The sequence below is a fragment of the Branchiostoma floridae genome, chromosome 14 (assembly GCF_000003815.2).
Source record: "Branchiostoma floridae strain S238N-H82 chromosome 14, Bfl_VNyyK, whole genome shotgun sequence".
Taxonomy (NCBI): domain Eukaryota; kingdom Metazoa; phylum Chordata; class Leptocardii; order Amphioxiformes; family Branchiostomatidae; genus Branchiostoma; species Branchiostoma floridae.
In genome coordinates, this window is record NC_049992.1 from 13,277,400 (window position 1) to 13,289,790 (window position 12,391).

The 12,391-nt window shown below is 37.9% G+C and overlaps 1 protein-coding gene across 7 annotated transcripts in view; it reads left to right on the forward strand.

Moving 5' to 3' along the window:
- LOC118429838 (arginine-glutamic acid dipeptide repeats protein-like) overlaps positions 1 to 12,391 on the forward strand; it is a 95,542-nt gene that overhangs the window by 40,397 nt on the left and 42,754 nt on the right. For all 7 annotated transcript variants that reach the window (XM_035840444.1, XM_035840440.1, XM_035840439.1 and 4 more), the window contains exon 3: positions 258 to 328. In XM_035840444.1, the coding sequence (XP_035696337.1) occupies positions 258 to 328 (71 nt within the window). The remainder of the gene's footprint in view (positions 1 to 257; positions 329 to 12,391) is intronic.

Sequence of the window (12,391 nt, forward strand, 5' to 3'; positions counted from 1 at the left end):
TTCATTGGTTTTTGAATTTGTATGTTTGTAAGAACCAAATCTTGAGCCACGTCGGTCTGTCATGCACAAATACAATGTAGGTTGACCACCAAGGACGCAAGGAGTAAACTTACAGCGTTACGTCAATTGAGATCTCACAGGTCACTTGCTTGGCACTGCTAATAAAAATCAATGCGGCAATACATGTGTAGGTGTATTGGAAAATGTGATGTTAACAATTTTTGTCAGTTTATAAAAGTTTTGTTGCTGTTTTCCAGATTGTGTGTACATCGATAGCCAGCGTGCAGACAACCCTTACTACATCTGCTCTATCCAGGAGTTTCGCATGGTGAGTCCAGCTGTTTCTTCTCTTGCTCTGGCAAAGTTGGCACCTCTGGAATTTAACAACATCCATTTAAGCAGGGAGTAACAAAATCTCTGACTTGACCATCCCTTGATTAACCTTCTTGTACATAATCAAAAACAATTTGGACCCCTATAATAGGTACAGTTGACAACACTTATACAAAACACAAGATACAAAAAAAAATGTAGATATGCAGAGCATAGGTTTCACAAGTTGTTACCTCTGTGAAAATGGAGGTATTGTTTCAGTGTGTGTGTATACATTGTAGCTTGTCTATTGACACAAACTCTGTCCAGGGCTGTAACTTTGGAGGTCGGTGGATGTTGTGCGGGCTGCTATATTAAAGCATGATTTAATCAGGCTAGTGTATAGCCAACCACTATAGATCTTCAAAGCTGGAAGGGTACGTCTTTTGCTAGAGGCAATTATTGCAGACTAATTTAGATGCAGATACACATGCTCCTCCATGTGTACAATATATGAGTCTGTAGTGAAAAAGTTATATACCTGATATTAGTCATCTTACCACATAAATGTCTAGTGTACAAGGTACAATAATTCTCATGACATTACAGTCTAAGCTGGAGTGTACAGACCATTTTGATAGATTAGTGATTATCTTGATGATAGGACCTGGCATATAAACTGTCAGGGAGTAAGGAATTTGAGTCCAATTTGGGAAGTGAAAATGTAACTTGAGTAGAATATCATTGCAGGAGTTATTGGTTGCTGAGATTGCAGATAAATGCCCTTCAGAAGTCCCAAGGTCAAACCTCTTGGCTAGGAATCATGCTTTGATCTGCCTGTCAACAATTTGAATCACCCTGTTCCAGAGAGCTTTGCTCTGACACTCCCTTTTACTTTCTGTGAGGTGCAAAATACAGGTGTCAAAGTGTCACCTGAACACCTGTTAATCAGCAAATACAGGTGATTTGTATCATCATCTGAACAGAACCACTAGATAATTTTGTGCAGGTTTTCTGTACAACTTACAAGTAACAACAGTGTCAAGTGATCCATGTTATTATCTCTTGCATTTAAATTTGGAAGTGAAAAATTGACTCAGATTGCCTTTTATGTAACTAAAGCAGTGCAAAGCGTGCCACATGCCTTTACAGGAGCTGAAATAACATCCCATAAATCATGTCTTATCACCATAGTTACTGGCGAAAAAGGGCGACCCTCAGGCCAAGAATAGCTCTAAGCAATCCCTGCATCTTAAGATCCCTAAATCTGTACATCTGCTCTCTTACAAATGAGACGTAGTAAGTTTGGATGGATTTCTGGTAAGAACATAGCTTATACAAAATGTAGTTGTGCACATTTTCCAGTGTGACTGTATTTGAAGGGCTGTGAATGTTACTCTTTGTTTTGAAGCGCAGGTTCATAGGTCCTCATAGATCTTTCATCACCAATCTGAATAGTAGTACTATACCAGATGGGTTGTAGGGGGATACAGTATCACTGAAGACATACCCATCCTTTGGGTGTACATTTCTTCTGGTTTTGAGCACTTCCTGTATGTACATTACTCTATCATATGTTTTAAAACAAAGGTTCATAGATCCTCATGGATCTTTCATCACCAATGAAGCTGAACAGTAGTACTATACCAGATGGGTTGTAGAGGGATACAGTATCACTTTAGACATTTCTTCTGGTTTTGAGCACTTCCTGGTGGGTGGAAGTCCTAACACGTACAGTGACCTGTGACCAGCAGTAATCCTGCCAGGTATTTGGCCATCATGGTTGAGTAAAGTGACCTTTTGAAAGCCATTTCGTTTTCTGTGAAATGAAGGCAGCCGTAAGTTACGACATAGTATCCTGCCATTATAGAGCCATATGAACATTTCAGGTACGTGTGTACAATCGCCATTTCGCCAGCATGTATGACTTTCTGGTCTTAAGTGCACTACTGTATAACAAATAGGAAAGCTTTGCTTTGAAAAATTACAATTCAAATCACTGTACTGGTGTTTGGTGCCATTCTTAAAAATTGATTTCAAATCGTTATAACTAATTGTAATACACATTTCATGGTTTCCAAATACTTTTGTTTACACTTTATAAATGTTTTGCCGTTTCCATGGAATATTTGAAATGTTCATGGCACTGATAACAACATTTCTTACACTTCTGAAAGAATGGTAATATCACATTGCCTCTGTTTGCTTTATACATAGGCTTGCAAGCTTTGTTTTGGTCAGACTCAAAGCTACTAGTATTCCATCCAAAGTACTGAATTAGTGTACTGTCCCTCTTACCATTACTACTCTAGGCATTGGCTTTAACAATACTTGAAAGCTGCTCTAATCAACAATTCTTTACATGTTCTTCAAATCGTCCACTCTGTTTGAAAAGGTGGATTGTAATGTGAAATACAACCTTTGTGTCCCGAATGTTCATCCAGCTCTTTAGTGACAAGGGTGCTTTTGGATTATTCTGGACATTAACCTAGTGGTGACTGCAAGGCTCATTGACAAAACAGAGAGCAGGGAGAATATGTAATTGATTTTTCACCTGCAAAGGGAAAGGTTGAAGATAATGGAAGTACTTGGCGATTATACATGGATCAGAGATCTAATCTATTGATTCTTAAAGATCTACTGCAGGGCAAGGAACTAAGTGTTTTTCTTAATGGCCTATAATGCATTTGTCAATGTAACACCCAAGGAGGAGATTCAACAAAATGTTTAAGATACAGTTTTGTTGTTTTCTTTGTATTGTAAAGGTTTTATATTAAATGTTAAATGCACATAATTTTTTATAGTCGATGAGGCATTCCTTTACCAAGTATGTCACAATATTCATATTTATGGTATTCCCTGCCACTTCAATAACAGTGCCAAGTGTTTTTCTACATTAGTCTACTGAGTATATTTCACAAACGAGAAATGTCAAGCACAAAAGATATACTTGTTTTTATGCATGTTTCAAATAGGAAATGAATTTGGAAAACTTATCAGAAACTGTCAACAAACTTTTCATCGTCAATCCTACAGCATTAAGTGGTCAGCAACACTTGATATTTGTAAAAGCCCAAAATTTGTGACATATTTTATCAGGGTATGTTACACATACCCATTAAACCCATGCTGGTTGATTGGCTGTCAAGGTACAGGTCACGAGAGGTCGTGACCTGGGTCATCCCTCTTGTGCCCTGATTGTCTGGCTCAGATCACTGTGTCACTACCAATTTTCTCCCCCATGCATCAACCCAGGAAGTCATCTGCTCTCACTTCAAGTTTGCCAGTAAATTGTCTCTCCATGTCATTGGGGGATTACCAGGCCTTTATTTACTGGGGAAGTTTTGAACTGCCTACATGTATGTATTACTCATGTGGGCGAGAGAGCGAAAAATACTTTGTGGTGATCTCCTGAGGCAGATGCAAAGGTGACAACCTGTCATTAGGGTAATTAGCAATTGTCCCACACACAAGTGGTTTTCTTTTGGCATGATTTGGATGCAGCGCAGCATGGCTACCCTTACCCTTTCAATGAATGTGCAGGAATATACTTAAAAGGGTTATAGTATGCTACAATGTGCTGTGAAACGGCTAGAGTGATTTATAAAAGCACAGGACTCCACTCTGCTATGCGTCCCACCGCTCCTAATGGGAGCAATTGCCAGGAGGCAAGAATTAATCAAACAGCAAGGATATGTAATTTGGAGTGAGTGAGCACATAATCAGGTATAGCTTGCGGGCAGGGGGGCAACAAAAGACGGTTTAGTTGACAGCAGGGCTTGCTGATTACTATAATGCTCTCAGTGGTGCATTTTACCGCTGGTGAGCATCAAAAACATCACCTCTCGGAGGTTAACACTGCAGAAAACAAATTCAAAGGAGATATCTCATTTAGAGAGATCTGCACAAAGTGATATATATGGACTGGCAGGCCGTGTTGTATTGCGAGGTTTGATTGAGTGGAATGGTTGCAGCAGGGTGCTATCACCAACCAATGCTGCCTTTATATTATAGAGAGCTGTAGCAGTGGAAATTGAGTACCTGCAATGGAGCCATGAAATCTTGGAGTATATTTTTCAGCGATTTATGCCTGCGATGAAGCTGAAGTAAAGGAGGATGTTATCTTGTTTGGCTGCAGGGGAGGGTAAAGAGCATTAGCGAGATAAACAGATGGGAACAGGAGTGTCTGGGTAATATATTGCAGATTAAGGGGATCTCTACATGATTTGAATAAAGAGAATTGAATGGAATTATGTATGAGGTAAGAGGGTAGAAAATCTCTGTGGAAATGGAAACATTGTAATCAATTTGAGTATGATGCATATTGTGTACAATCTTTATGTTGTCAAATTCAATAAGTGACTTGTGTTCCTTTATTGTGTGTGTGTGTGTAGAATATATTGGATTACAACTGTGTAAATCTGTTTAATCATTCTTGCTGAGGTGTGCTTTCTAAACTATGTTTCAATGAGTTAGAAAAAGAGGTTGGATAATTTTTAATGCATATGTAGTGTAACTGATATGCTTCACAGAAGTTATTGCGATTTAGATAGTTCAATATGAAAGTAAAATAAGACAACGTCTAGACAAAGTTGATGCATGCTAATTTAATTAGGACCTCTAGAGTTAAGCTGTCCATCCACAAACATAAACACGCACACACACACACACACACACACACACACACACACATACACACACACACAAACACAAACAAACAAACACACGCACATACACCGAACACACTCACACATGCACACACACACACATGCATATATAAACTCCACTGAAAACCTTCCTGGTGAAGATAACAACATAATCCAATAACATGCCATCCCAAACAATAAGTGGGATGGGAAAAATTAGCTGGAGATAGCAGTGCATGATGCTCAATGTCGATGACTGTAAGACTCCGACTCAGAGATTCTATCCCATAGTAATCTGGATCTTCCTGAATACCTGCCTGGTCTGCCAGGCATATTCCAGGGATCACCAGGAAGTAGAGGTTTAAAGGTTAGCTGTCTTTCCTGCTTATCTTCAAGGTCTTTTCAAGGTGAAATGTTGCCCTTGGCGGAGTCTTCTGTATCAGATGTTCTATCTCCTGTTGATAAGGTCGTTGGGTACTCCTGAAGCTGATATATCTGTAAGAGTCAAACGGACCTGTTTAGAGCCACCATCCTACATTAAACTTTGTGTACATACCAGAGATCCAAATCTCAGCAGACTTGACTTGCGCACAAGATGTAGATAAACTAGGAGCAGGCATCCTTGATAAGGTTTGTTGCTTGCCCAAATCAGTTCTTTTCTGCTTTTTTATCGACAGCCATTGCCCCTCAGTCCCTTAGCTAGTAATTTGGAGTATCCTTTTGTGCAGTAAATCCTCGAATCAATCATTACGCTAGCCTAATTCATGAATTTCAGTCAAAGAATCTTGCTATATTTATTTTTTGTCAAACAAGTTGACATAAAACCACTCAAGGTTAAGCTTACACGAGCATGAATAAAAACCAAGTGAGAAAGATGAAAGAGAAGGTCCTGGACTAAAATGATGAATATCAAGATAGCTGACATCAGCATTTATATTAAGGAGAGATAGTGAGCTTTCACGTAAGTTTTACATTTAAAATTCTTGTTGAAGACATCCTACATGAACTGTTTATTTTTAGTCTTGCAGGCTGGCCTTTATGTGCAGCGGGACTAATTTAAAAGTACTTAATGATGTCCTCTGTTTCCAGCTTTCCTAATGATACTGTAGTGTTGGCGGGAAGTGTTCCAGATTAGATAATGGACAAGTTCAAGTCTCTGTCTTTACTGCTACATGTATGTGACATGGATGAAGTTACATGTAACTAGAGTAGGCTTGAATTACATGGCTGGGGAAATACTAACCACTGTGTTTGGTGTTCATTTGAAGACTCCAAGTGTCTTTGCCATCTGGAAATATATATGTTGCCTGGCTATGTTCACAAGTGAAAAGTAGCAACTAAAAAATGAAAACTGCTTTGAAACAGTTGGATATTTTTTCAAGTCCTGTGTATTTCAAACCATCTGTAAATAGTGCTATAAGGAATCTATTTTTTGTGGTATTGATGTACAAAAAGTGAGCTAGAAGCCAAACAAATTACTGTAATTCCAAGTTTTGGGATGGTTTTATGTATGCGGTTTTCATAGTGACCCTTTGCTGTGTACAGTGAAACCTGCCTTAGGGGTCACCTGAGTATAGGGGCCACCTGGCCATTGCGGTTAGTTTTCGTTGGTCCCTAGAATTTTTCCCATTAACCTAAGCATTAAGAAATGGTCTATATCGGTCACCTGGCTAGACGATTTCGGACCGGCCGCTATGTACTTAAAAGCTACTGTCGACTACAGTGCTATCAAAGCTTAAAACCACCCTGGATATTATTTCTTTTCAAAATTTAAAAACAAAACAAAACAAAAAACAGTGAATTTATATCTTTAAATGTGAATTTATAGTATTCCTTTTTTAGAGGAGTTGAAAACTGTGGCTTCCATGTTGCCTGCATACTAGTTAGACATCCCACAATTGTCAATGAAATGTCAGAATTCAACATGAATGGTGAAGAACAATCATGCCTTTCTTCCACTTCATTGCTTCATCATTTCCACCTGAGCAGGTACCATTACATGCACTACTTCATGTCAAGCCACTCGGCATTGTTATGTAAATACATGACCTGTCTGTTTTGATGATTCACAATCCCCCAGAGGAAGTCAGTGACCTTTCCTGCTATCCATCTGTCCTCACCTGGTTCCAACCTTAATACAAAGTCCATTACTTTCCGCACTTAATCTTCCATTTATAGGATGATCCTTCACATAATCTTCCCTGATGCTATGTTGACTTAAAAGATTGCCATCTTGCCCTGAAGCCAGTTTGGATATTTAACATCAGGGCGGTCTACCCTGGCTGACCTTGGGTGACCTACTAATGACTGAATGTCACACCTCGACCTTCATTTCTGCCCAGGGCCGCTGGAGGAAAGCCAGCTCCTGACCTGGCCTGGGTAGCATTTCTTCTTACCCTGCAGAAAAAGGTGGTTTGGTAGGGCTCATCTGTTTGGTAAATTTGACAGGTTGTCACTGTTTTTGATGTGGGAAAGATGATTTCCGATAGTCAAACCACTAAAAATATTGTTTTCGGCCTCACGCTGACTCACTTTGGGATCTCTAAAAATCAGAAGAGATTGATTGAATTGAACAACCTGAAGAGTTTGAATAGTTTGTATGTACCTAACAGAGCTGTTCATTATTTAGGCCATATTGATTTTATTTTATCACAAATTCTAGAAAATGTGGGGCTTTTCGTCTCCCTCTGCTTCCAAAAAAGAAGTCAAACCCAACCTGTTTAGAAATAGCCAACACTAGTATTAGATTAGAATATTATTTATGACTGTCCATTGTCACTATGTGTATACCATGTACATGTACTTGCAATTAGCCCTCGGGCACGAACTTGCAAATAAACTTTCATTATTATATGGATGACATCCTCTGGGAACCCCCAAACTGATGGGAGTGAAGGAATAGCAAAAAAAGTTTGGGGGAAAAGTTGTGGTCATGATGATATGTAAGTGGCCATAAAGATTGAACAAACCACAAAACATGTAAAGCATACTTAATGGTATTTTTTTTGCAATCTATGGTATATATTTGCTCATTTTACATTTACAATGTGTCAGCTGAAAATTGATGGATGCAAATGTCATCCATATAATCAAATCACCAATCGTTTAATAATGTCCATCACAATAATTTCTGTTCGCTTAGAACAAGAATTTTTTCTCTCACACCTAAAAGTATGCTATCCTATCGAGGACTTTACGAAGGCTGTATTATGTTCTATATTAAAATGTATAGTAGGCATATCCATGACTGGTCTGATACTGTCTGTTATTAGACTGAGGTCATATCATGCTTGCCTAACTCTGTAATATGGTGTAAAGTTAGTCAAGAGAAGCTACCTCACATGCAATGTGGGGCATCTCTCTCATTGGCATTCAACCAAAGTACTAATGTCATCTCTTATGCATACAAATTACCCATAACAATGATATAACACAGGTTATGTGATAAGAGATTTGCTTCTGACGTTCAACCTTTCATTATGGTGTCTAATTGAACTATGCTGTAGTATAAGGCAACAATATATCTCTCAGGCCTCTGCTCAGTTTTGATTAGAAACTGGCAAACAGTAGGTTTAGTGAGTGCCTTTGTATCCGATATCTGTGAAAGTCATCTACGTGACTGCTTGTAGAGATTACAAAGCTACTTAATGGAGGGGCAAGGTCAGATTTTATGGGGAATCACTGGGATAAAGTCTATAATTCCTTTAGGCCTGAGTGGGGAGGAATAATGCATGAGGGGGCCAAGTGCCTGGTGTACAGATGAACGTAGAAGCTTAGCCGTGGTCAGATATGGGACAAAACCAATTAGATAGAAGCATTGATGTCGATATATGTGATTTGCTCATTTTTACACAATGCTGTGAAATATTACTCTAGATTCTTTGTTGCCAAACATAGTCCATTCATCAAATCTAAGCATACAGGACATACTGTACCATGTTAGTATTAACTGTGTTGTTGAAGTTCTAGTATGGTGGTTCAATAGTAAGAATCTACGGTAACTTCATGGTAATGTGATAAGTATACAGCAAAAAAAAAACAAGTAATGGACTCCAGAAAGATGACAATTGTATATTTTGACCTCTCCCGGAAAATATGCATGCCTCAGAGAGCTACACAGCGTTTGTGTAGGTATGAAATGTCAATCATAATGCTATCGGAGGAACCTCCATATCAGTGGGGTCAATAGCCATTGCCCTTGGAGTCATTATTGGGGTCATGTAATTTGTTTTACTGCACATTGGTAATGTCCTTCTGTGCAGTTGGGTTATGATATTGCAGATGGCTTTATTTGCATACTAGTCAGGCTTTTGAAAGTGAGAGGAGGGCTGCATATTTAAGTATATATGCATGTATTGATATTGATATATGAATGTAGAAAATTTAACTTTCACTGTAAACAGTAGTTCGTTAGGTGCAATTCGTATATCTGTAAATCTATATTTCCTTCTCAACTTAGATAGAAGTAATAACAACAAAACAAAAACGTGTTTATGTCAAAAGAAATATACTTCTTTTAAACAGAAGAAATAATTTAAACGATATTTTTTAGTCTGCAGAATTAGTCTAATATGTGAGAAATTCACTAAATGACAACGTACATGTGTACATTGTCTAAATACTGGAACTATATATCGAAAAGCATTAAACTGACACAATGTACTGTTACTTATGAAAACTTAATAACAGTATGCTAAATGAATCAAGTTTTACACTAAGCAACCAGTTCAATTCAATACAAGTACATTTGGAAATACAAAATTGGTAATTGATCTTGTATATAACTTGAAGCAAGTCAGCCAATAAGCAGTTTAACATAACCCGTAATTTTCAGTACCAAGCCGTTTACGGCAGTCTTTTCTTGTTTTATATATGGCTACCATAATATAGGGGCTGATATTCATGATGTACATACTTTATGTGGAGAAACAATAAAAGATAATGCTGACCAACTGTGAAGTCTTCTCTTTAATAAACAACGTACATATAAACTGTAATGATTCAAACTTTTATTCACCGTTGTTCAATAACTTTAAGTGTTGCCAGTAAAGTTTAGTTTCGTCAGCGCTGTAAATCCTGGTCCTAAAGCTGCCCTTATGGCGAGAAGGTTACAAGAGACGACGTAAAATACAGGCGGATTGTAGTTCAATATTGGGTAAATCCGCGCACTGCCGTTTATTGGTAAGTTTTACTGCCTAGAATCCATCATGTTGGTAAAGGGTGGAGGGTCTGAGCTTGGCGGGATTTGCCTGCTGACCTTTCCTTATGACTTGGGTAGGAAATGAATGAGATCAGACTGGGAATTGGATGTACTGACAAAGGGACATGGTTCGCAATCTGCCCGGGAGGAGCCTGCATTTTTCAGGGGCAGGAATCAATGCAGCTTTTATCGGATGCGGACCAAAGTAAAGGTCCTGATTTACCTTTAGTGCCGGGAGGTAAATTTGTTGTGCTTATTTTCCAATGTTCCGAATCATTTCGGATATATATTCCACAGTTGCTGTCCTCACATACTCTGCAAGTTGAATAAAGATATTCAAACATGATGCAAAATATGGGATATACATGGCACAGATGACCATGGCACTTTATATGGTTAATTTAAAATTGTTCGGTATAAGAGTTTATAGCATTCTTTTGACATACTTTTTTAAATACTCAATATGTGTTTTTCAGTCTAACATGAATACTCATAATTCCACAAGGTGCCACTATTCCGCGCATGAGAAAAAAATACATGAATTCAATTTCAAAGTTATTTGCCAATGCAGTATCAGTAATCCTAAGGTCTATCTACTTCAGATATTTAGGTGTTCAAGACAATCTTTAGAAAACCACTGTGGTAATGTATTTTTGATGTGACTGAATTATGGCACCTGGTGGAATTATGAGAGTTGAGTCACCTAATTCTCCAACATTGCAGTGTGGGTCCCAGACCAGCTTAAACAGGATACATTACATGTACCTTTCACTGCACGCTCCCTTACAAGTGTTTGTTGAACAAACATGTGGAGACAAGGCAAATATAGAGCCTGACAAAACACTGGCCACTTCACTCCCGATGGATCAACACAACCTCCTGTTACATACCTAATATATACATAGGATGAATAACGTATTCATGACTTGAATGGAGTGGAATGAAATGGAATAATACAGTATGGAACATGTGTTAAGAGCTAAGACAACATTACTTCATGTTCCTAGGAGAAGGGAGATAGAGGGAGAGAGGAAGAAAGTGAGACACAAAAAGCATCGAACCAAGAATATCATTATTATATATATATAAAATAGTTTTCTTTTTATGAGACATACATCTACATGTAGTTTTTGAAAAGGTGGGGTAATAACCTCATTTTGAGCATACACATTACTTTTGACTATTCAAAAGATAGTAGTGCATTATGTTATATCAAAACAAACATTTTGCTGTTATCTCACAAAGTATGTTTATATTCATTTGCCTGACAGTACAGGCAGCCAAGATCACATACATGTATCTTGATATGCAAATTTTTAGATACTCAAACTTCTTGGTATTGCTCATCGTTGCACTTATGGCTATAGTGTGTTTGTTAACAAACAAAACACAATGCAGCCCATGTAATTGCAAGCTATAGTATTGTCAGGATGGAGATCTAGTAATGTTTGTTTAGGGAGTGGCAGTTACAGTAAAGAGATTTAGATTGAGAGTGTGTGTTGATAGCTAATGGTAGCTTACCTAGGTGATAAACTAATTACTAACTAACTGTACACCAAGATTGTTATCAAAGTTTGTATCCTTTTGGCAGATAGCCTTTAACCTATGCAAATGGAGCTTTTCAATATCTAACTAATCATCGTAACTTATGAAATATGACACACAAGGCAATTTTGGATCATTGTAAATTTTACTTTACCTCAAGATGCTTCATTCATGAAGTGGTTTGAATGAAAATTGTTGAGGAAGCCAACATCACTTTTGCATTGATTGCCAAAAAACAACGAATGTTGGATTTCTAAGTACATGGCATTCCCTTTTATGAAACCTTGTACCAATCTTGTATTGGTTATAGCACAAGTCAAAAGTGTGCATTTCAGATAAGCACTTCCATCAGTAAGGTTGATGTAAGTTGTGTGGACACTTTGCTACTTGCTCTGTGAATGCTTTTGTGCATGCATAAAACAAGATTGTTCAACAGTAATAAGAAGTGAAGGTATAATAAGTCATCTGCAAAGAACTGGACACATGTCTGTTGTACTTTGCTTTTACATTATGGATTATATTGAATTTCTCTACAAGCCATTTTCCTTCATTGCGTCTGTAACAAAATCTTCAATACTCATATTTTGAATTGACCCTGGGGTCAATGTGAGCTGAAATATTGCAAACTCAGCACATTAGTGACCTCTACTTGTGAGTATGTAATGTTTAGTGGAGAGGATGAACTGAA